The sequence below is a fragment of the Ranitomeya variabilis genome, chromosome 2 (assembly GCF_051348905.1).
Source record: "Ranitomeya variabilis isolate aRanVar5 chromosome 2, aRanVar5.hap1, whole genome shotgun sequence".
NCBI lineage: Eukaryota > Metazoa > Chordata > Amphibia > Anura > Dendrobatidae > Ranitomeya > Ranitomeya variabilis.
In genome coordinates this window covers 32,232,328-32,258,380 of record NC_135233.1, presented here as the reverse complement: position 1 = coordinate 32,258,380, position 26,053 = coordinate 32,232,328, and the positions used below count along the sequence as shown (strand labels likewise).

Genomic DNA, 26,053 nt, shown 5'->3' with positions numbered 1-26,053 from the left:
GGGCCGCATTAGAGAGGGCCACAGCCCTAGCTGCCAGCCTGATTCCGCTGATGTGTCTGACAAAAAAAGCTGCAGCCCCCTGGATCATGGGAAGGAAAGACAAGATACTGCCTCTGGAAGCCTTATCTTTAAGTTGCTCCTCCAGCCGGTCCAACCAGAGCATTAATGATCTGGCGATGCAGGTGGCTGCCACCGCTGGCCTAAGGGACCCTGCTGACATCTCCTAGGCACCCTTTAAGAAGATATCTGCCTTTCTGTCCAATGGGTCCTTTAAATTCCCCATATCCTCAAACAGCAGTGAGGCCTTCCTGGACACCTTAGCAACTGCTGCATCCAGCTTTGGGGCCTTATCCCATGAGGACAACTGCAATCAAACAGAGTGAAAAATTTAAAGGGCTATGAATACTTTCCGTACCCACTGTAACTACTATAATACTGCCATTTATATTTAAGATTATTAAAATACTTCCTCCTAGGTACAATGCATCGGATTTTCTCTGGCTTTCGAGCAGCTTTATCATCAGAAATCTTTAGGTTGTGATAAAGATCAGATTGCACTGTTAAAAGATCTTGTGATACCGCAGCACTGTAATAACACTGCAATAAAGAAAAATGATCATCTCACCTATCGTCGAGTGCACAGGATCCCACAATCCAGGGGGAAGCAGTCCATGTGGAAAAAAAAGAAACGGATCCAGCACCTCTGTTAAAATCCCAGGCTTTACTTCATGCTTTAAAACTTAGTATCAGGGTAAAGTTCACACTTGACATGGATTGTATATCATATCCGAGGACACAGCCCCACGGGAAATTCGGTAACAAGGTTGACGCGTTTCGAAGCGATGCTTCTTAATCATAACCGGATTTCAAAAGTGCAACCCAAACCAACTATAGAAAACTCTCTCCAGGTAACGACAACTCTACACGTTTCATTAATCTAATTATTAAGGTGCAGGACCTGCGATGTAGATAGAGAAAAAAAACCAAATCATGTTGAAATCATATATCTAATAAAAACAGAGAGAAATGACAACGATGATTTTATTATACCCATATTAATAGTGTAGGTAGGATCAAATCTGATCTTTTATTTAAACCTGTGGGGTAAGAAGTGTTCAACATTAGAATCCAAAAAGCTTCAAGGTTCAGTAAAGTTCTCCTGCGATCTCCCCCTCTAGTAGAGAGCTTAATTCTTTTAAAACCAAAGAATTCAAAGTTTTTTGTACTTCCACTATGTTCCTTCAGAAAGTGTTTTGACACATTAGAGGGGTAAATTGCCTCATGGTTCGTGGAGTCACGTATATGTTTCATTAATTCTCTGTCTCAGTTTCCGAGTAGCACAGCCGACATACCCAACATTACAGTCTATGCATTAAATTCAGTATATTATTAGTCTACTACCACAATTCATAAATAGTAGATTTATAGTATACCTCATTCAATGTATTTACTTTACACTTGTCTGTTCATATCACATTAACTACTCCTGGACAGCTCGTAGACTTTACATTTTCAGTCGGTCCACACTTTACTCTGAAGTGACATTTTAAAATGTCGATGCAGAGTAAGCAGCTTGCAAAAGATCGTGCAGCTGTGGTAGGGGGTGGGAGCCCGCTGTCAGATACAGCCTAACTTCCCAGGAAATATGAACATGATATATTAACATCTTTACCTTCTGCAACACGTTATACACAAGCTGAACCAGTACTAGTGTATACAGATTAGAAGGCACTGACAGTGCTTCCTCCTCAGGACCCAGTGATAGTGTGATCACTGGCTGTAGAGAGGGAACAGGATTTGCTGGGTCCTAAGAGACTCATTCAGTTCAGTCATGCCGCCAAGTGGCTGAATTTGCTCAATATCTGAAGCGAATATACCAGCTCCAGTTAAAGGAGAAATCAGCAGGGGAAAGGGGAAAATAACAGAAATGTATAATGTTAAAATGTCACCAAAATGTTTTTTTTTAAAGAACTTACGGGGAAGAGGAGCAATTTGTAAAAAGAAAAAAATAATAAAATAAAAAAAAGCATAAATAAAAAAAAAGCTGTTCAAAGTGTATGTACGATAAAACCCCAAAATGTGCCTAGTCAGGAATGGGGGACAGCTGCCATGGAGGATCAGGTTGGTAAGGGGTAGAGTGAAACGTACACCCACGGTCTCCTGTGTCCCCAAAGCACCCAAAAAACGTAATTACCTCCTCTCTCCCATCAGTTTTTGCCCCTGGATGAATATCCCCAACATACAAATGCCACGGCTGCAGATAGGCAAAAATGTTCCTCCTGCGGACAGTAAACTATAACAGATTGGATTAGTGTCTGCAGGCAGCGCCAAGACTTTTGGCATAATGACTCCTCCAATTTGGCAGTAGTAGGCAATGTCGGATCTCTGTTCACAGCGGTATATCAGCGGTATCGGGGGTCGTGGATATATTTTTACTTGAGGAATGAAGACACAACACAGTTTGTTCAGAGCTTTTATTATTAGGGATGTATTCAGAAAATACATGTGTAGAGCTGGAGAGCGCTGCCCCCTCCTCCCACACAGGATGGGTCCTAAAATCTGTTCTGAGGTTTGCATTAGGTAATAAAAATAAAGAGCTTAATAAAGGGGTCCGGGAGTGAGTCACTGTCTAGTAGCTGCGGCCGAACAGAGTGTAGTACTTGGCAGAGGCCTTGTCACACACGCACTTGGCTCCAGACTGCAGCTCCTTAAGTGGCTTGAAGGGGATACAGAGGCTCTTGGCTCCCATTGATGGTGCTCCGGGCTCCAAATCCTGGTCCCTATACACATAGAAAAGGACGTATGAGTGACAACCTACACCTTCCTAATACACTCATATATATACACTGTATACTCATCTACTACTGAAAGTGCCATTACACTGATGCTGGAGTATGCTGCGTCACAGATTTCGCAGCGGTAACTGAGTCATTAGTGAGCGCCAGCATCACTTGATAAGTCACAGACATTTGTAGGCGTCTTTCTATGTGACAGATCAATTAATATGATAAGGACTCGCAACTTGAAGATGCAACCTAATCTTATTTATAGGAGTTGTGAATGTCACAGTCAAAGCTTGGCCCATCCCCTGATGAAGCTGAGGATGTGGCGAAACGCATTGCTGGAGATGCTTTTATAGTTACAGTTTTACTCAAATGCTGTTGGTTAGACGGTCAATAATAATCACAGGACAGCAAACCAGGATACTGTGCTGTAGCAATTCAAGGGCTGAATATACTATATTGTACCTTAATAGGGAAATCTACCACATCTTTGTTGTAAATTGTCACATGATCCCAAGATTTACACAATTTTCACTAATTATGTATAAATAAAATTTAAAAAACTTAAAGTGATCTATTAGAGAGAGGATGGCCTAACTATGAGATTTTTCCTACATTTATTAATTCAATTACTCTCCCAGATCAGTTTTTTTTCTTTCCCGGTCACTATTTTTTTTCCCATACACATAAAATTATAGGATAGCCCCAATAGAGGCTGTAGTTAAATATCATGCACTTACTTGGCTGTTATCTTCTTAATCCAGTCTTCACAGTCAATTTCACCACAGAACGGGATCTGTACAATCTGGAGACAATGAGAATATTCATGAAAACGGCGCATTCACGTAGCAAACATATCCAAAATAAAAGGCAAAAAGATTTGTCCTCTCTGCCATCTGACTTACTAATCGGGTGACCACTACTTGATCACGTGGTAATACATAAACACACAGCTTCAAATAATTACATCTGCTGTACAATTAACTGACTCCCAATGCTACAAAGACTTGAGACGAGTATTCTGAATGGTCATAGGGGAGTGGTGGCAGCTTGTCTCCCTTGTATGAAAAAAAAAAAAAAAAAAAAAAAAAAAGGATTGCACATGTTGAAATCCAACATGCCCAATCCTTCTTCCACCAACTTGACGGCAGATGTTGGTAACTATCATACAAATTACACAGTCTTGCTAAAATCAACAGCTGTGCTCCTCGTCCGTCCATTTTGTGCATGGCCCTCGTAAAAAGAATATCTTGGTAAGTACAATAGCACTCAATCAGAAGAAAAACACAAAAGTTAGCTCACCCATGAGAAGATCCAAGGCACGGAGATGGAGGAAAAAAATCCACCTTCAGCATCTTTAGTTAAAAAAACATGTATTTGGAAATATAAAAAAAAGTCTCCACACGAGTTTCAGACAACCATCTTACCATACAATGACTAAAGATGGTTGTCTGAAACCCGTTTGCTAAATTTTCTTACATTTTTCAATTTCTGGGGGGGAACTTTTTATATTTCTGAAGATCCTGAGGCTGAACATAGGGAATGAATAATCATCTTCATATAAGCAAGATCCTTACATGGACATTTCTAGTAAGTCCAAGGCTCGTGAGATGTATAGTCGCTATAGAGTACAGTACAGTCTAAGGATGCAGAAAAGTTACCTAGCAATTATATATCATAAAGATTAGGCGCTGTCACATACCGCAGTAATCACGATGGCTTCCTGTTGATGTTTCAGTGTCAATTTTATCTAATCTCTGATCAACCTTGACATCATTTGGTCTTTTTTACATGATAATGATCTCGCATGGACATTTTATTATAGGCTTATCTCTGTACAAATCTCAAAAATTCTGCCATTTTAGGAAGGGCTTATGGTAAGTGAAGGAGAGAAGAGATTAACCTTAAACAAACGTGCGGTAAACAACCCGGTGCCCCTTGGGCTGCCATAAGGAAGAAACGACGCTGCAGGTGACAGAGTCCACAGCGCTATATAGTAAAATATGGGGAGTACAACACTATATAAAATAAAGATGTACCAGACCGGAATATATTCTCAGAAGACCAAGTCAGAAAATGTAATTCAATAGTGTCCTTTTTTTCTGCTGCAGCTTGCATGTATTTTGATACGCTGCATGCTTTTGGTGCGTCTCCCATCCAGACAGCTGGGATCCTTTACTTGAATGCTCACCTACGCGCCAAACTAATTCAAGCAAAGATAATTAGCTAAAATATAATCAAATTTCAGTTAATGTAAATGCTCAAGAGTGGAGAGGAAGGCTGGAAACTGATCCCTGAAAAGAAGACAGCTTTCAGAATCGAGTAGCTTGGATTTGCAAACAGAATATTAGCCGCCTTCATGACATGGCGATTATCCGTTTTTTTTCATCCCTTCCTTCTAAGAGCAATAAGCTTTTTATTTTTCCATCAATATGGCTGTCTGAGTGCTTTTTTTTTTGCGGGACGAGTTTTTTCCTTTCATTTCGGAAATTTGTAAGAAAAAAATAATAATTTGCTTTTGTCGCCATTTTCCAAAACCCGTATCGTTTTCAGTTTTGGGACATGGGGCTGTGTGAGGGCTTAATTTTTGTGTCCTGAGCTGATACAAATTTGGGGTACATACAATGTTTTGATTGCCAATTATTGCGGAGTTGCGGTAACCCGAAAGACGTAATTCTGGACTTTTGATTTTTTTTTCTACGCCATTATAAATTTATTTTATATTTTGAAAGATCGGACTTTTATGAACGCAGCGATAACAAATTTGTATTTTTTTTGCTTTATTTTTTACGGGGCATGAAGGGGGAATCATTTGAACTTTGTTTTTTGTTGTTGTTTTTACTATATTTGTTGATCCTCTTAGGGGACTTGAAGCTGCGATCATCTGATCACTTGTGTGATACATAGAACACTGATGAAAATACCTAAAATCACAATCTCCTAAGAACATTAGCCACGGGTTCTCTTTCCAGGAGTATTGTAATGACAGGCACAGGGGTCATCAGCAGACCCCCAGCTGTCATTACAACCCATCAGTGTCACGCGATCACTTCACGGGTACGCCGATAGGAGCGTGGAGTGACGCGCCCCTGTACCGACTCGTGGTAAATGCCGTCAGATCAACAGCGGGATTTAACAGGTTAATAGCCACTGGCAGAGTGGATTAAATCAGCTGTCATGTGCGGGGAAAGATGCGGGCTCAGCATCAACAGCAGGGACACCACATACGAAGTAAATGTATGTCATATGTCACGATGGGCTAAGTGTCCCTGAACATTGTCTCCATCTATAAAATATATACACTACTCCAAAAAATAAAGGAAAGTAGAATGTGTTGAGAACAATACAACATAAAAATGATTAATGTAAATCAAAATTAATATCCCACAGAGGTCTGGAGTTGGAATGATACTCAACATCAAAGTGGAAAATCAAATTACAGGTTGATCCAACTTCTGTGGAAATGCCTGAAGACAAGGAAATGATGCTCAGTAGTGCATGTGGCCTCCACGTGCCTGTATGATCTCCCTACAACGCCTGGGCATGCTCCTGATGAGGCGGCGGATGGTCTCCTGAGGGATCTCCTCCCAGACCTAGATTAAAGCGTCATCCAACTCCAATGTAATGTGGTGTTGGTGGATGGAATGAGACATGATGTCCCAGATATGCTCGATTAGATTCAGGTCTGGGAAATGGGTGGGCTAGTCCATAGCTTCAATGCCTTCATCATGCAGGGACTGCTGACAAACTTCAGCCACATGAGACTTAACATTGTCCTGCATCAGAAGGAACCCAGGGCACCTGTATATGGTCTCAACAGGTCTGAGGATCTCATGCCGGTACCTAATAGCAGTCAGGTTAACTTTGGTGAGCACATGGAGTGCAGTGTGGCCCTCCAACCCCCACACCATTACTGACCCACTGCCACACCGGTCATGCTGAAGGATGTTGCAGGCAGCAGAACGTTCTCCACGGTGTCTCCAGACTCCGTCACGTCTGTCACATGTGCTCAGTGGGAACCTGCTCTCATCCCTGAAGAGCACAGGGTGCCAGTGGCGAATCTGCCAATCTTGGTATTCTCTGGAAAATGTCAATCACCCTGCATGGTGTTGGGTTGTAAGCACAACACCCACTTGTGGACCTCGGGCCCTCATATCCTCATGGTGTCTGTTTTTGACAGTTTGAGCAGACAAATGAGTGGCCTGCTGGAGGTTATTTTGCAGGGCTCTGGCACTGCTCCTCTTTGCACAAAGGAGGAGGCAGCGGTCCTGCTGCAGGGTTGCTGCCTTCCTATAACCTCCTCCACGTCTCCTGGTATACTGGCCTGTCTCCTGGTATCTGCTCCATCCTCTGAACACTGTTCTGATAGGCACCGCTACCCCCTTCTTGCCACAGCTTGCATTGATGCACCATCCTGGATGAGCTGCATTACCTGAGCAACTTCTGTGGGTTGCATACACCGCCTCATACTACTGTACACTACCTCTAGGGTGAGAGCAATGTCATAATGCAAAAGTGACCAAAACAACAGCTAGAAAGGATGAGAACAGAGAAATGGTCTGTGGTCACCCCCTGCTGAACCACTCCTTTGTCTTATTAATTGCCGATCATTTCTGTTGTCCATTCCATTTGCAAAACAGCAGAAGAAATTCATTCACAATCAGTGTTGTTTCATAAGTGGATAGGCTGATTTCACAGAAGTGTGACTGAGTTGGAGTTACATTGTGTTTAAGTGTTGTTTAAGTGTCCCTTATATACATACAGCTCTGGAAAAAATTAAGAGACCACTGCCAAATGTTCAGTCTGTCTGATTTTTCTCTTTTTTTTTTTTTTCTATAAACTACTGACAACATGTCTCCGAATTTCCAAACAACAAATTTTATATTTTTTTCCGACAAAGAAAAATGGTCAATTTTTTTTTTTTTTTTAAAGTGCTCTCAGACCTCAAATAATGCAAAGAAAAAAAGTTCATAATTATTTAGAAACAACAATACTAATGTTTTACCTCAGGAAGAGTTCAGAAATCAATATTTTGTGGAATAACCATGATTTTTAATCGCAGCATTCCTGCGTCTTGACATGCTTTCCACCAGGCTTTCACACTGCTTCTGGCGCAAAAATGTCAGCAGTTCTTCTTTGTTTGATGGCTTGTGTCTATCCACCATCCTCCTGATTACATTCCAGAGGTTTACAATGGGGTTCAGGTCTGGAGATTGGGCTGCCCATGACAGGGATTTGATGTGGTGGTCTCCTAATTTTTGACAGATCTATATTCAGATGTTGTTCCTGGGAGCTGTTGTAGCCATTTTCCCAACTTAGGGGTCACTGCTCCAAGTACTAGGAATCACTGTTGCCTTCACCACTGTGATAGACAATTATATAGTAGATATATATATCTAAGGGTCACTTCCGTCTTACTGTCTGTCACGGAAATCCCAAGTCGCTGATTGGTCACAGTCAGCGCCCGCCACCCACATAGCAATGTAGCAGTCCGTTAAACCGACTGCGTTACACCGCGGCATAACGCGGTGTAACGCAGTCTGTTAACGCTGCTATTAACCCTTTGTGACAAACTGTTTACTATTGATGCTGCCTATGCAGCATCAATAGTAAAAAGATCTAATGTTAAAAATAATAAAAAAAATAAAAAATCGTGATATACTCAACTTCCGGGGCCTTTTCCGCTCCTCGCGACGCTCTGGGCCATGCATTGCGGTCTCGCGAGATGATGATGTAGCGCTCTCGTGAGATCGCTACGTCATCATCTCGCGAGACTGCAATGCATTCTTGGGACCGGAACGTCGCGAGGAGCATCGCTGAACGCATCGCCTGGATTCGAGGGCCGCCGGAGGGTGAGTATATGGCTATGTGCACACGATGCGGATTTGTTGCAGATCTGCAGCGGATTTTTCCGCGCAGAAACGCTGCAGATCTGCACTGTGATGTACAGTATAATGTTATTCAATGGGGGGGAAAAAAAAAAGATGTGCAGATGGTGCAGAAAAATCAGTGCGGAATTGCTGCGGATTTCATTTAATTTTTTTTTTTTTTTACGGGGATATGGTGCCCACACTGCTACATAGTACGTGGGCAGTGTTCTATACCGCGTGGGCAGATCTATACCGCGTGGGCAGTGTTATATACTAAGTGGCTGCTATATACTAAGTGGCTTTGCTATATACTACGTGGCTGTCTGTTACATGGCCTGTGTTAAATACTGCGTGGGCTGTGTTATATACTACGTGGCTGCTATATATTACGTGGGCTGTGTTATATACTACGTAGCTGTGTTATATACTATGTAGCTGTGTTATATACTACGTGGCTGTGCTATATACTACGTGGCTGTGCTATATACTACGTGGCTGTGCTATATACTACGTGGCTGTGCTATATACTAAGTGGCTGCTATATACTAGGTAGCTATGCTATATACTACGTGGCTGTCTGTGTTACATGGGCTGTGCTATATACTATGTGGCTGCTATATACATACAAACAAACATATTCTAGAATACCCGATGCTTTAGAATCGGGCCACCATCTAGTATATATACATATATATATATATAGATAGATATATATACACACACACACACACAATATGTGTGTATGCATGTGGTGTCCCCTCCAGCAAAGCATCCCTGTAGCTAAGTATCCAGAAGCTGAAGTTAATTCAATTGCAGTAGTCGGGTAACCCATACTTTGTACTCCTTTTTACCATGTGCGTTATCTCTATTTCCTTTTGTCATCCACATTCACCGCCCCATACCCCCAGTTCCATCATTCTCATTTCCTTCTTTTGAGGTCCACACCATGAGGCTCTTCCATCCCCTCTCCCTCAAAGTAGCTGTCATATACCGGCCCCCAGGCTCACCCACCCAGTTCCTGGACCATTTCTCTTCCTGGCTGCTGCACTTCATGTCCTCAGAACTCCCAACCCTTATCCTGGGAGACTTCAATATCCCCCATAAACAGCTCCACTTCCCCATCTGCATCCCAGCTTCTATCACTAACCACTTCTCTCAGCCTCTCACAGCTTTCAACCTCTGAGACACACAAAGACGGTAACACCCCTGATCTGGTCTTTGTCCGGCTCTGTTCAATCTCCTACATAGATAACTCACCGCTTCCCCTCTGACCACAATATCTTCTCCTTCACACTCACAATCCCTCGCCCACCCCAGCACTCTCCTAACTAACGTACAGTCAGAAATCAACAAGCCATTAACCCTCATACACTTTCAGACTCCTTACACTCATCACTGTCCCCAAATCGCCTCTTTTTCCTGTCCTGATCTGACTGTACATCACTACAAGGACACTCACCCTCAGAACCTCAAAACACCAAATAAAACAGCCCTGGCTCACATCGCAAACCCGAATTCTCCAGCGATGATCTAGGAGTGCTGAATGCTTATGAAGGAAAACTCACACACCAGAAGACTTCATACACTTCAAATTTATGCTAATGACCTATAAGTCTGCCCTTCACCTCGCCAAAGAGACCTACTACACCACCCTGGTCTCCTCACTATCCAACAACCCCAACAAACTCTTTGCGACACCTTTCACTCCCTCCTCAATCCGAAAACACTGGCCCTTATCACAGGCATTTGTACTGATCACCTGCCCTCACACTTTACAGAGAAAATAGAGGATATCCGTCAGAAAAACCACTCCCAGTCGCCAGGTGCGGTGACTTTTCCCTTCCCACATCTCCTCTGGCTCACTCTCCACATTTTACCTCATCACAGAAGAAGAAGTCTCCAGACTCCTCCTCTTCTCATCCTACGACATGCACTACTGACCCCATTCCCTCACATCTCCTCTAGTCGTCACTCCCCACCTAACTACAATCTTTAATCTCTCCCTCTCCTCTGGCATTTTCCTCTCCTCCTTCAAACTCTCTATGATTACTTCATTATTAAAGAAACCCTTTCTAGACCCACACTGAACAAATTACAGACCAGTGACTGTCTGTCCGTTGTCTCCAACATCATGTCCGCTCTCTAGCTGAAACTCAACCTTTCCAAAACTGCACTTGTTCTGCTCCCACCGTCTACTGACCTCCCTAAATCTGACATCTCCCTCTCCGTGGGTGGCACCATAATAACGCCCCAGCAGCAGGCGCGCTGTCTGGGTGTTGTGTGGGACACGAATCTTTCCTTCACCTCCCATATACAATCTCTAACATCTCTTCTTCAGAAGAAGCGACAAACGCGAAACGTACGTTGGGGAACGGGACCAACGCCAAGACAGGATGCTAATTATGGGTAAATACCTCTAAAAATTATCGTTCGCTTTATCATAAGGCTCATGCACTTTTTTTTGCTTATCTGTAGAGTTTTCTGATGAACTAGTAGTAACCCTTTGAAATAAATGTAACTACGGTAGTTGTTTCACAGCATTTTATACAAAACACACATTACTCTGCCACGGGGCGGCGCTCGTAGCAATCTGGCAATGACAACCATAGAGGTCTGCTGCAGACCTCAGGTTGTCATGCCGACCCATCGGTGACCCGCGATCATGTGATGGGTCACTGATGGCTGGGATTTACGACGTAATTCCAGTGCGTGTTAAATTCTGCTGTCAGAGATTGACAATGGCATTTAACTAGTTAACAGCCGCGGGTGGATCGCAATTCCACCTGCAGCTGTTGCGGGCACGTCAGCTGTATAGATCAGTTGTCGTGTGCTCGGAGGGGTGCAGGCTCAGCACCGGAGCCTGCACCAAACAGGGGGAGTCCGTCATGGGCGTACCATTAGGCCCAACGTCGGAAAGGAGTTAATCTCTTGTAAGGAGAAAGAATGAAGGGTATTTTTGGTTCTTTCAGGCCTGGTCGTTCAGGGGCTAATCTGTGAATTGTAAAAGCTACTTACTTTCCCCGTATCGAGCTGCTTCTGAAACTCTTCCATTGTGTTGGCGACCACCATGTGACTTGTCAGATCGCTGAGGGCCCTGAGGAAGGAGAAGGTAATGAGTGACCTCATAGTCCAGCTAAAATCTCCAGAATTCAGTCACTATGGCCCCTAGTGCCATTATAATGTGTAGACGCGTTACCTGTTATAGAGGTTCTTGTGAATTTCCTCTAGAAGATCCTGTAGTTTTGTTTCGACCTGGTCCTCAGGTATGGTCAGCTTCTCTCCGGTGTCCCGTCTGACAGCTACAAACTGCTTACTCTTCATGTCTCTGGGCCCCACTTCAAGTCTGATGGGGACCCCCTGTGTAAAGCAAGGCAAGAAATTAAAAAATAAATAAATTTAAGGGCGCTATCCTCTTTTTTTTTTTTTTTTTTAAGTGCCACATCTGTGTACCATTTGTGTCTGGTATTAGAGCTCATGTCACTAAATACTGCTGAAGTTTTATTCCCCTTCTTCCATCAGCCATAACTTTTTTTTGTCTACATGGCCTTACGATGGCTGGTGTTCAATAACAAGTTGTAGTTTTGGATGATACCGTACAATGTACCGAGAAATGAGAAAAAAAAAATTTCAAGTGCGGTGAAATGTTAAATTTTAATTTAGTATTTATTTTTGCTCAGAATAAAGAAAGATTTAAACTTTTATGTTTTACTTTTTATTAATACTTTTTATCCCTTTTTTATAGTCCCAATTACTTGCACTGTATGCTGCAATATATCAATATTGCAGTAATTAGTGATTATTAATCTCCTATTAAGCACGTCTGGGCTTCATAGCAGTACAAAGATAGTGGCAAAATTGATCTATCTGCCATATCAAACAATTGTGGGAGAAGGGTAAGGTCATATGAACATTAGAATGAACCCAAACGCTGTCTGAGATTGATTGCGGCATTTAAACGGTTAATAAAGCAGCAGCAGGCGCTGTCTGTATGAAATAGCTGGCACCAGTCATGAATGAAGCAGGGACCCAAAACCTGCCGTACATGTGCAGCAAATGTCTGGAAGGGGTTAAAAATAGGATGCTTGAGACGTTAATACATTTAGATATTTTGAGCCTTATCAGACATTTTTTCTTGTTTTTTTTCATCACTGCATTTTAATAATCCTAAACTTTTCATTTTTCTATGCATGGATAGCATCATCTATCGGAGTGTTATTAAGTTAGAGTTGATCTGCTGGCTTTACGGTGATGCGAGTGAATGAGTTATGTTATGAATATCACCTAAAACGTAACGTTTACATGTAGGATATTTTGCATTAAATGGTTAAAAAGCCATAATGAAATCCGTACAAGCAGTGAGCGAGAGACAGAGTAATATTTTTCAGTACAGACAGGAAGGTTCATAAAACCTAAGCTCAATGTCTAACCAGCGAGCGTTCACCGTGTAATCAGTCACACATAAAGTGCAAGCAGAGGATATTTTCGATGTTTTATAATTGACCATTTTTACAGCGGATTACAACCGGATGAGGAAACCGCAATAAAGGCCAATAATAAACCTCTGCCTAATAAACCCCCCTCTCCCAAGCTCAAAATTTTGCTTTTGTACCGGGCGATGTGTGATCGTGGCACGAAAGCAAGTGGGTTAAGGTCAGGTAACTAACCTTCAGCTCCCAGTGGTTGAATTTCCACCCAGGGGAGTAGTTGTCACGTAGGTCGGTTCGTGCCCGGACGTTCACGTTGAGAAGGCGCTTGAAATACTGATTGCATTTCTGGAGGAGAGCTTCCCTGTCTTCTTCAGATAACGAGTTTGTGATGCCACACGGAATCACAATAATCTGCAAAAGAAAAAAAAAAAATCATCAGTATTCAGCTTTTTTTTTTCTTTTTTTTAATTTGGTGACAGAAGACTTCTCCATCTGCATAACTACTGAGAAGCTGCAGTCAGCATTGGCCGTGGCAGCTTAAGCGGTTAAACAACAAGGATCACAGTCCGATCAAAATCCAGAGAAGGGTGTCAGGGGTATAATATAGCAGGCACAATGCGGACACCCCAACCTGTGCAATACTTTCCCAGTCATAGTATCATCAATCAGAGATTCAGGACTCACCTGGACACAGGCGACTCGCGGAGGCAGCACCAGCCCCATATTGTCTCCATGCACCATGGTCATTACGCCAATCGTCCTGGTGGTGAGACCCCACGAGTTCTGGAAGGCATACTGCTTCTCACCTGGTTTTTTGGGATCTTCAAATATGATCTCAAACATTTTTGAGAAGTTTTGGCCGAGGTGATGTGATGTGGCACCCTGTAAGCAAGAAAAGAAGTGGGCAGTCGTTTCTCTGCTTGACAATTTGCTGAAAGCACCAAAACTACTAAAAAGTATAAATACAGCCTGGTGAAGAGTGAAGGTCACAAATTATAAAAGGTTAAAAGAATGAACCCTTTTTATACAGCAACTAATAATCAGGGAGCCATTGTGACATCTGTACACCCCTTAAAGTTTTTGGACATGTAACAAATATTTTTACATGTTAGTGGTAACACGTAGTTAATAAAAATTGTCTGCAATCTTCCTTCCTTCAATATTTTTCAGATCCTTTAATAAGCAGTTTGCAGTCTGATCCAAATTTTAGATTTTGCTACTATGAGTGTTTTTCTCAGTAACATAGGCTGGATGTGAGCGCCTGTCCCAGTAATATAGGCTGGATGTGAGGTCTGTGTGTCTATCCCTGTAATATAGGCTGGATATGAGGTTTGAGTGTCTATCCCCATAATATAGGCTGGATGTGAGGTCTGTGTGTCTATACCAGTAATATAGGCTGGATGTGAGCGTCTGTCCCAGTAATATAGGCTTGATGTGAGGTTTGTGTGTCTGTCCCAGTAATATAGGCTGGATGTGAGGTTTGAGTGTCTGTCCCAGTAACATGGGCTGGATGTGAGGTTTGTGTGTCTGTCCCAGTAACATAGGCTGAATGTTAGGTTTGAGTGTCTGTCCCAGTAATATAGGCTGGATGTGAGGTTTGAGTGTCTGTCCCAGTAATATAGGCTGGATGTGAGGTTTGAGTGTCTATCCCAGTAATATAGGCTGGATGTGAGGTTTGAGTGTCTATCCCAGTAATATAGGCTGGATGTGAGGTCTGAGTATCCAAGGTTCTGTAGTCTTCATTAGCTCATGTATCTTCACAGCTTCTATCTTGCATCTATTTCCCCTTCATATGCTTTCCACTTTAAATTCTGTTTTCTCTGCCTTCCCCAAGATACTTTTCTCCCCTCTCTATGTTGTAGAAATCCATATTTGTTTGCAAATCACAAGTTGCAAGGGTCTCACTTGCTACAGACTATAATGCAAGTGGCATGCGACTGCAGCTTGGTCCAGCATCCTGTGATGGCCACTTCAGTGAGCACATAGGAGGAGACAATATTACAGAATTATAAAAGGGACCCTGGTGATATTTTTATTTTGCATTATCCATGTTGTATCAAATCAAACCAACCACATAGTGAGAAAAACTCACCTAAATTAATGGGTACTATACACTATAAATACAATCTGATAACCTACTCAAAAGTGAATATAGAGAATCCGAATGTCAGAAACGTTAAAATATTTTTATTAAATATACTTATATTATATTAAAAACAAGGAGAAGCTGACCGCAAATATCACAGTAAATATCATAGTCCAAAAAATGAATACATCATAAGAGGCACAGATCCCATAGCATATACATATATAACTGACTAACGCCCAAAGATATCCATATAAAGTGCAAATCTTATAAACAGTCTATTAAGACTAAGTAAAAGGAGATTTTTGTGTACTCACCGTAAAATCTTTTTCTCCGAGCCAATCATTGTGGGACACAGGACCATGGGTGTTATGCTGCTGCCACTAGGAGGACACTAAGTTAACAGAAAGATTAACTCCTCCTCTGCAGTATACACCCCTTCACTGGCTACAATTCAACCAGTTCGGTAGTAAAGCAGTAGGAGCATTAAACAAAAGACAAACTATGTCAAAACCGAAGAAGTAACAACAAGCCAAACAGGCTAACAGGGTGGGTGCTGTGTCCCCCAATGATTGGCTCGGAGAAAAAGATTTTACGGTGAGTACACAAAAATCTCCTTTTCTCCTACGCCTCATTGGGGGACACAGGACCATGGGATGTCCCAAAGCAGTCCCTGGGTGGGGAGCAATCATAGCTGCTAATACCCCATGTACCACTGGCTTACGGCTAAGGTACCGCTGATTGCAGAATACGCCTGCCAAGGGCGGCGTCTGCAGAAGAGAGAGAATGAATGTGGTAATGTTTCGTAAAAGTGTGCAAGCTGGACCATGTCGCAGCCTTGCAGACCTGTTGTGCTGACGCCTGGTGCCGAATGGCCCACGAGGCGCCCACCGACCGAGTAGAATGGGCCTTGATCCCAGCTGGGATAGGAACACCTTTGACATGATAGGATTCCTGAATAGCCGACCGAATCCATTTGGCTAGAGTAGCTTTGGAAGCGGGAGAACCCCTCCTTGGTCCCTCTGGAAGTACGAATAGGACATCCGACGTGCGGAAGGGAGCCGTCCGAGAGACGTACCGTCGAAGGGCCCTCACCACATCAAGAGTGTGCAGAGCCTTTTCAATGCGACGGACTGGTACCGGACAGAACGAAGGCAGAATAATCTCCTCGTTGAGGTGGAAAGAAGAAACGACCTTGGGCAGAAAAGCAGGAGAAGTCCTCAAGACTGCCTTGTCCGAGTGAGAAATTAGAAACGAGGTCGGCAGGAGAGTGCCGCCAGCTCCGAAACACGTCTGATGGTTGTAATGACCACTAGGAAAACTACCTTCCAGGAGAGGAAGGTCAGGGAAATGTCCTGTAGCGGTTCGAAGGGGGTCTCCTGAAGAGCTCTGAGGACTAAATTAAGATCCCACGGATCCAAAGGCATTTTGTAGGGAGGCGCCACATGGGAAACTCCCTGAAAAAAAGTCTTCACCGGCAATCTATTGGCAATCTTTCGTTGGAACAGGACTGACAATGCCGAAACCTGACGCTTGAGAGAGCTAAGTGCAAGACCCGACTCTAGTCCAGATTGGAGAAAGTCCAATATGGCAGGAATGGAAAATACCAGAGGAGATCGCCCTTGTGCGTCACACCATGTGATGAAGATTCGCCAGGTACGGTGGTAACTGCGCATGGACACAGGTTTCCTAGCCTTGATCATGGTGGAAGACATCTTGGGAGTGAAACCCACTTGGCCTAGAATCCAGGACTCAACGGCCAGGCCGTCAAAGACAGGGCGCCTGAGTTCTGGTGGTAAATAGGGCCCTGTGAGAGAAGATCCACGCGATCTGGAAGACGCCAGGGGACGTCGGCGACCAGCTGAACCAGTTCCGCGTACCATGCTCGGTGCGGCCAGTCCGGCGCCACGAGAATCACTGGTACCCCCTCTGCCCTGATCTTCTTGATGACCCTTGGTAGCAGGGGAAGAGGGGGGAAAAATGTACGGGAGGCGGTATTGACGCCACGGCAGGACCACGGCGTCTACTCCGATGGCCCGTGCAATGAACTGTGGAACTTTGTTGTTCAACCTGGAGGCCTTGAGGTCCACATCCGGGGTCCCCCAGCGATGACAAATCTGCTGGAAAACCTCCGGGTGAAGGGACCACTCGCCCGAGGCGAGGCCCTGGCGGCTGAGGAAGTCCGCAGCCCAATTCTCCACACCTGGTATGTGGATCGCCGAGATGGGCGAATGGTTGGACTCAGCCCAACGAAGGATGTGGGACACCTCGAGCATAGCCATCTTGCTGCGGGTTCCTCCTTGACGGTTGATGTACGCCACAGCTGTGGCGTTGTCGGACTGGATTCTGACGGGGTGACCCACCAGAAGATGGTGAAACCTGGACAACGCTAGCCTGATAGCTTGTATTTCCAGGAGATTGATGGAAAGGCGAGACTCTGGAGTGGACCACCGCCCTTGTGCTGTGTGATGGTTGAAAACCGCCCCCCAGCCCATGAGGCTGGCATCGGTGGTTACCACCAACCACCGCGAGAAAAGACCTTCCCTGGTTTAGGGAGGACTTCAGCGTCCACCACCTGAGGGTCCTTCTGACCTGTGGGGACAGAGTGAAACGGCGGTCGAGGGAGGACGGGTTCCCGTTCCACGCCGACAGCAGCGCATGTTGAAGGGGACAGAGGTGAAATTGCGCAAATGGAACCGCTTCCATGGCTGCTACCATCTGCCCGAGAATGTGCATGCAGAAACGAATGGAGTGGGAGACTGTACGGGAAAGACTCTGAGCTCCCTGCTGCAAGGCCAAGGCCTTGTCTTGAGGGAGAATGACCAGACCGCGAGAAGTGTCCAGTGTCATTCCAATAAAGGAGATCCGTTGAGCCGGTATCGGAGAGGATTTTTCGAAGTTTATCTTCCAGCCCAGGCGAGAAAGTATCCACCGTGAGAGCGACGGACTCTTCGCAGGCTGGATAAGATGGACCTTTTATCAGTAGGTCGTCCAGGTACGGGAGTACCACCACTCCCCTGGAATGAACAATGACCATGGCAGCCGCCATGACCTTCGTGAACACTCTGGGAGCGGTGGCGAGGCCGAAAGGTAAGGCCACAAACTGGAAGTGTTCCCCGCGAAATGTGAAGCGAAGGAACTGCTGATGAGGAGGAAAGATTGGGATGTGGAGGTAAGCATCCTTGATGTCTATCGATGCCAGGAACTCTCCTTTTTCCATGGATGCGATGACAGAGCGGAGGGATTCCATTCTGAAGTGCCGAATTTTGACAAATTTGTTTAGAAGTTTTAGGTCTAGAATCGGACGCAGCGATCCGTCCTTTTTTGGGACCACGAATAGGTTCGAGTAGAACCCTTTGAATCTTCGGTCTTCGGGAACCGGAATGATGACTCCGTCCCTTTGTAGTGCCCGTATGGCCTGGAGAAAAGCTGTTGTCTTCGATTTGGGAGGACAAGACTGGAAGAAACGTGTAGGGGGGGGGGGGGGAGACACCAGTTCCCTGACCCACTCGTCGGAGACGACCGAGAGCCAGACTTGACGGAACGAAAGTAGACGACCTCCTACTTTGTTGGTGCCCCCCGGATGTTGCAAGGAGTCATTGAGTAGAGGATCTAAGGGATCGGGATCCCTTAGACCCAGATGGTCTTGGTCTGGGCTTCCAGTTACGGTTAGGTCTGTAAGAGACCTGGGAACCTCGGTCACCACGCGAACCTCGCCCTGATGCGGAGGAGAAGGATGTAGATGACCAGTTGGTATTGTTACGAAAAGGCCGGAATCGAGATTGTTGTTGATACCGAAACGGCCGGGTAGGCTTTTGTTGGGGGAGAAATTTACTTTTTCCCCCGGTGGCATCTGAGATTATTTGGTCTAATTTTTCTCCAAATAAACGACCAGCCTGGTAGGGCAGAGATGTCAAACAGCGCTTGGAAGCCGAATCTGCACGCCAATCCCTGAGCCTCAGGGCTCTTCTAATGGAGATTGCATTTGCTGCTGCCTGTGCAGCGCAATTGGCTGCGTCTATTGATGCGTTGACTACGAAGTCCTCAGCCTGGGCTATCTGTTTAGCCAGGTTGATAGCCTCTGGAGGAAGGCTGCTGTCTTGGATGGTCGTGGTAAGCACCTCAGCCCAAGCGACCATAGCCTTAGCCACCCAAGAGGCAGCGAAAGTTGGGAAGAGAGAGGCTCCTGTGGCCTCGAAGACTGAGCGAGCCAGGTAATCAATCTGACGGTCAGAGGGGTTCTTAACTGAGGAACCGACTGACAGGGATAGGATAGTTTTGGAAGCGAGATGTGATACAGCAAGGTCCACTGAGGGGGACTGCAGCCAGTCCTTGATCAGTTCCTGAGCAAAAGGGTATTTGGCCTCGATGGGCTTTTGACCCGTAAAGCGTTTGTCGGGACGGTCCCTGTGTTTTTGTACAATCTCCTTAAACTCAGGATCAGTGACAAAAACATTTTGGACAAGTTTAGTCTTTTTGAACGACACCACGTGTTCAGGCGTAGATACGGATTCCTCGTCCACCTTCAGGGTCTTGTTGACCGCTTCAATGAGAGAATCGAGTGTCTCTTGGGAGGTGGAGGAATCCTGAGCGTAGGAATCGTCGGACTCATATTCAGAGTCGTTTAGGTTCTCTGGAGAAGGGGACCGGGAAACTGAACTCGCCGACGCTGAAAAACCAACTCGTCCGTGGTCAGGGGATGGAACATGGGTACGTTTTCTGGAGCCTCGAGTAGTTAGTGACAGAGTACGCCCCCTGCTGGTGGACGGATCCGTACCGTCACCCGAGTCTTCCGCGGTCTAACTTGAAGGGGGGCCACGGAGGGAGTCAATTGCCCTGACTAGGGAAGCCATAGATCGTGACAGAGAAGCTGCCCACTCAGGGGGGTTAGGCTCTACAGGGTCGGCGGCGGCTGCACAGAGGCCCGGACACAATCCGCACATAACAGGGTACTGTGAGCCGGGGGCAGGGCCGTATTGCAAGTGGCACATGCAGTGAAAAACACTGTGTGCTTCTTGTTACCCTTTAGATCGGGACCAAGGAGGAACCATCGCCCAGGTAAAATATGGCGTGCTCCAGACGTCGCAGGAGAGGGACGGGGAGGTGCTCGCCTGTTGTTGGTTCGGGGGAGAGCGGACCCTATAAAAAAGGAATCCGTCGCCCCCTTCACTCCGTTGGATAAAAAATAAAAATTTACAGAAAATAAAAATTAAAATAAGAAAGTTGGGGTCTGAAACCAGACCCAAGTGCCTCCTACAGACACTAAGCAAGAACTGGTTGAATTGTAGCCAGTGAAGGGGTGTATACTGCAGAGGAGGAGTTAATCTTTCTGTTTACTTAGTGTCCTCCTAGTGGCAGCAGCATAACACCCATAACACCCATGGTCCTGTGTCCTCCAATGAGGCGATAGGAGAAAATGCATAAGTGGTATATAGAGGATATAAGTACCAGTATAATAGTGGTCTGTGACCCCCAAGGACTCCAGCTCCAACGTACGTTTCGCCACTGTGGCTTTTACACTTCCCCTTCACTCCTTTTTTTGTACTATGATATTTACTGTGATATTTGCTGTCAGCTTCTCCTTGTTTAAAGTCGCTTATTGATTCCAGAATAAAATCGAACATTACACACATTTGCATTCGTTATTATCAACTGTAACATGGAATACAAACAATTGCAGTGTATCATCATATCCAAAGTTTTGCAGGAATAGCAAACTGTGCACGTTAAATTACTAGTACCTTATAAATCACCTATTGTATAACATTAACTACTTTAACTACCAATAGTAAGTCGCCAAAAGGAAAATTATACATAAGTCCCACCCTGTAGGTGATGCCCCCAAAACCATAAACCCAGCTTCTTGCATAATTGTCCAGTCAGTGTAGACTATAGAGTATGATAAGAGGAGTTCCATCTACCCCAAATCTTCTCAAATTTACCTGGGCATCCTCTATTTTGGTACAGTGTTCTTTCATACGGGATAATCGAGTTCACCAAATCAATCCAAGCTCTGAGAGACGGGTGAGAACCACCCATCCACCTTAACACTAACCCCTTCAGTGCCATAAAGAGCGCCTGTCGAAGAAAGATCCCAGTGTAATGATCCCTCCCAGGCTTCCGCATCCCACACCCCGAATAAGCAGGTCAATGGCTCAGGTGGGACAGGGATCGACAATAAAGATGTTAGTAATGTCGTCACCTCCTTCCAGTAATGAAGAACTACCGGGCACCTCCAAATGATATGAATAAAATCTGCATCACGTGTATGACACCGCAAGCAATCTGACGAGTGGAGGCGACCCATTTTAAAGAGTCGTGTCGGGGTCAGATAAGACTGATATATAATATATAACTGGGTCATCCTATTGTTAATTGATGGGGAGACTTTAGTTGGAGATTCCAGAATATCTTCCCATTCCTCTCCCAATACATCAGGAAGAAGACCCTCCCACTTCCATTTGATGGAGTTTATGGTAGACCCGACTCCCAAGGACAGCAAATATGTATATAAAGAGGAAATGAGTCCTTGAGGACCCTGTGAGTTAAGGATGCCTATCAAAGGTAAAGATGAGATCGCTCGACCTGTACCCACATTTCAGCTTCTCCTTGTTTTTAATAAGTATATTTAATAAAATTAATTTTAAAGTTTCTGACATTCGGATTCTGTATATTCACTTTTGAGTAGATTATCCATGTTGTAGTAAAGCCAGGTAGGACAGGGTTAAGTCCTAGCTCTGCAGCATTTCATTAGATGCACTAGCCATGGCTTTTACTAGAACCATGGCCTTGGGTCGGTCTGCTGGATGGAGCAGAGTTGCATATGCTGATGGTGAATGACCAGCCAAAATGTGAGCTATAGCTGTGTGATGAGGGAGCAGCCGCCATCTTGGATACGGGCATACTAACAGATTGGCGTGACTCCATTTTGTCTCCTGGTCACAGGTCTGCAGAGATGAGCACTCCTGGCCCCCACCTTTTCTCATGAATAAAGTTCCTTTTAGTATGGTAATGAACTGAGCGCAGTGTAGCAGGCAGATGGCACTTCAGAGCTTGAGTGAGGAAGCCACACCAGCAGGGGGCTTGGAAGTGCTTGGGGGCTCAATTAAAGCATGCATGTCAGGTGGCTCCAGGAGCCCAAGTCTATTATCTGCCCAGCCGGACTGTCTCCGCCATGAAATTATGAATTATAGACGCGTCGTCCGAGGTACAGGCTCATAAAAAATATCCTCATGGCCCTGAAGAAATTGCGCATCTGACAATGCAACTCCTGGGTCCATGGGAGTTCTGGAACCTGAGATATAGAGATCAGCCTCCCACAGCGACCGAATGGGTCCAGGTTTGATCCCTATACAACTGGCAGAACAAACCTCATGCGCTGGTACAGCCCGTGTATTGATCCGATCACCCTGAGAGCAGTTATCCCATTTATTAGATATTGGAATAAATCTTGCAGGGAAGCTGAGGGGTGGAGATGGCTAGCCCACCCAGTTACAGGGGGGAGGGACACGGAAGGTTTAAGAGCTGAAGACACTTGGAGAGTGGCACACACTGAACAGAGGAAGATGACTAACTAAGGAACTAAGGGAGAGGGTATGCCAGCCAGAGGGGAGCAAGCACATGCTTTCTGGGGGCTGCCCGGCAACTAAGTCTTGGACCTGCGGAACACTGAGCCCCCCAGCTTCCACAAGCGACCTTCAACCTGGTAAATTGACCTCCAGCTTTATACCTCTAAGCCTCGCCTTATGATTGTTATATTTTACTCTGACTGTAACTCTTGATATAGTTTTATTGTATATTTCTTGTAATTACCTAGTGCGCCCTTAAGGCAATTAAATCATAAATTAATTTTGGGCTGATCCTTTTACTCTGATTGCGAATCTTAGAATACCCAGCGTGGGTAACAGGGCAGTCTCCCCGGCGGCCATTTGCTCTAGGTGCAGTTCCCTTATTGACCTGAGAGACCAAGGGGTGCCGGAGAGCTGTGCCTGTGTAGTTACATCACGGATTGGTGATGTGGGAGGAACTGGGTTTCCTTCACATTGGTGGCAGCGGTGGGATCAGAGTAATAGTGTGCGTGGGACGCCTACTCCCAGACACTAATGACTACCAGCGGTAACTTTCACTGCTGGGGTCTTAACGTCAGCCCAGCACTAGACGGTCAGAGTGTAGATATAACAAGTTGTGTGCAAGGTCAGGGTTACAGCTGTGTCAGTAACCAGAGGTTCCAAAGATGGCGGATGGCACCAGGAGTGCGGTGAGGACGCAGGCCAGTGCTATGGTCTATGAGGAGGAGGTGGTGGTAGACGGTACCGTTCAAGGCGAGGGGGAGCTCAGCCCGGACTCCCCAAGGAGCCAGCCACCCGTGCTTAGTCCGTAAAGGGACTACCCACCACCTACCCGCCCCAGCCTGTCCACATCAGAGGCCCTTGTTGCAGCGGCAGTGGCACGTCTCGAGGCGGGTAATGAACACACCTATATGAGACTCATGGCAGCTGCAGAGAAAGCAGCGGAGGCCGAGCGTGCAGAACGCCGTGAAGCAGCGGAGGCCGAGCGTGCAGGACGCCGTGAAGCGGCGGAGCGAGAGCGTGCAGAACGCCGTGAAGCAGAGGAGCGGACAGCGGCAGAGAGAGCAGCGGAGCGCCAGCACTGACTGGAGATGGCTCAACACGGGCTCCTGCTGGACGCCCCAGCACCACCAGAGTCAAGGGCTTCCAAAGTCCAGGCTGAGGACTTCCCTCTGCTTGAGAAGGATGGAGACCTGGATTCCTTCTTGCTGGCCTTTGAAAGGACCTGCCTTCAGCACCATCTGGCCCCGGATCAGTGGACAAGATATCTGACCCCCCCATTTGAGGGGTAAGTCCCTGGAAGTTTTGGGGGACTTACCTGCCGGGGCGGAGCAGGACTACAGCAGCATCAAGCGGGCCCTGATCCAGCACTACAACCTCACCCCAGAGTCCTACCGCAAGATGTTCCGGAGCCTGCAGCGGGGCCCAAAGGACACCTGGACCGACCACATGCGGGCGTTGCTGAGAGCTGCAGAGCACTGGACCTCGGGTCTAGCGCTCACCACCCGCCAGGAGGTCCAGGAACTGTTCGTCACGGAGCAGTTCTTGTGGAACTGCCCAGAGGACCTCCAGCAGTTTCACCGTGACCGGAAACCGAAGGGGGCTTCTGCTACAGCCGCCCTGGCAGACGAGTATGCCAATAACAGGGCGCCTGAGCCGAAGAAGCCTGCAGCAGCACTTGGAGAGGGGGTAAGCCCAATCCTGCCCATGTTTTCCCCAGCTCCCAGAGTGCAAGGGGTGTACCCCCCTGCTGCCCTCTTCAGGCCACGCGCAGAACTTAGACGTGGTCATCACTACAACCAGCTGGGACACTTCAAGGCTGTATGTCCCCAGCGTCTTAAGGCCCCATCCCTGTCCCCAAAACAGTCCACTGTTTTATGTGTGGGAGGGGGTGGTGAGAGGTCACTGGACAATTACCAACCCGTCACCATCGGCCGCTCAGCAGTCATGGGACTGTGGGACACAGGCGCTGAACGAACCCTGGTACGTCCTGAGGTGGTGTCCCCTCAAGACTTGGTGCCGGGGAAAACCCTTTCCGTCTCTGGTATTGGAGGCGTGGAACTGGCACTGGCTGTCGCCAAGGTGGGACTGGGGCGCCGGGAGGGGAATGCGGGAGGTGGGAGTAACGTCAAATATTCCTGCCAATGTATTACTTGGGACCGATTTGGGGCGGCTAGTGTCTCAGTATGTGGCCACTGAACCCCCAAGTTTGGCTCTCCAAGAATGTCATGACTCTGCTGTGAATGTTGATGTATTGAATGTGCCTCCAACAGTGGAGGAGGGAGTGAAACCTGATGGTAATCCACGCACTGACACCACACACACAGGGCTCACAGGGAGGACAGGTGAGGAGACTGTAGGGGAGAGCTCAGAGGTGGAGGGAGGGGCTGCTATGGGCAGTGTAGGGCCCCTAAGTGAATCCAGCCTGCTGAGCCTAGGGCCCCTGCAGGAAGAGGAACAGGCCATGGGGGGAGGGGGCGTTCCGGGAGAGGAGCCACCAGGTAAGACCCCAGGGCAGGAGTTCCCCACACCTGGGATGTCAGGAGGGCAGGGAAGTCTGCCTGACCCAGCGACTTGGTCAGGAGCCGGGGGGAAGCAGGCGTACCCGTGGGCACAGCGGTCGTGGCCGCTGTCACCAGGAGTGGGAGCGCCGGAGCCCAAGATGCCTCGCAGAGGTCCGACGGCTTCCCCCTCTCTGACCAAGTGGCTGCCGAGTCAGACAGCGGCCAGGAGACAGATCCCGGGGAGCTGACAGCGCATGTGGCAGTGTCGTCCATTGTCGCCACATCGAGTCAGGGATTTCAGGCAGCGTTGGAAGCTGACGCTAGCCTGAAAGCTCTCAAGGAGCAGGCGGCACAGCCTCCTGGGGAGTCAGACCGTGAGTGGGTGGTCTGGGACCAGGGACGGCTGTACCGGGTAACGGTCCAGCAGGGTTCACCGGAGGCGTGGCCCAGGGACCGACAGTTAGTGGTACCCTATCCGTTCAGGGCGCAATTGTTGCGGATAGCACACGAGATTCCCTTGGCCGGACACCTAGGGATCGCTAAAACCAGGGCCAGGCTAGCGCAGCATTTCTACTGGCCTGGAATGAGGACCGAGGTAATTGCCTACTGCCGTTCGTGTGACACCTGTCAGAGGGTGGGGAAGGCAGGGCGGCGCCCCAAAGCCCCACTGGTAACTCTGCCCATCATTGAAGAGCCTTTCTCGAGGGTGGCTGTGGATCTCATTGGACCTCTGTCCACTCCCAGCCGCTCCGGAAAATGCTTCATATTAACGGTAGTGGACTATGCCACTCGGTACCTGGAGGCGGTAGCTTTGT

The 26,053-nt window shown here is 46.6% G+C and overlaps 1 protein-coding gene across 2 annotated transcripts in view; it reads right to left on the bottom strand.

Moving 5' to 3' along the window:
* Positions 1 to 2,459: 2,459 nt before the first annotated feature.
* The window catches only part of EPRS1 (glutamyl-prolyl-tRNA synthetase 1), an 85,051-nt gene continuing 61,457 nt past the window's right edge, over positions 2,460 to 26,053 (bottom strand). For both annotated transcript variants that reach the window (XM_077282246.1, XM_077282247.1), the window contains 6 exons: positions 13,765 to 13,962; positions 13,318 to 13,491; positions 11,850 to 12,010; positions 11,669 to 11,747; positions 3,524 to 3,588; positions 2,460 to 2,780 (listed from right to left, as the gene is read on the bottom strand). In XM_077282246.1, the coding sequence (XP_077138361.1) occupies positions 2,630 to 2,780; positions 3,524 to 3,588; positions 11,669 to 11,747; positions 11,850 to 12,010; positions 13,318 to 13,491; positions 13,765 to 13,962 (828 nt within the window). In that variant the 3' untranslated portion in view covers positions 2,460 to 2,629. The remainder of the gene's footprint in view (positions 2,781 to 3,523; positions 3,589 to 11,668; positions 11,748 to 11,849; positions 12,011 to 13,317; positions 13,492 to 13,764; positions 13,963 to 26,053) is intronic.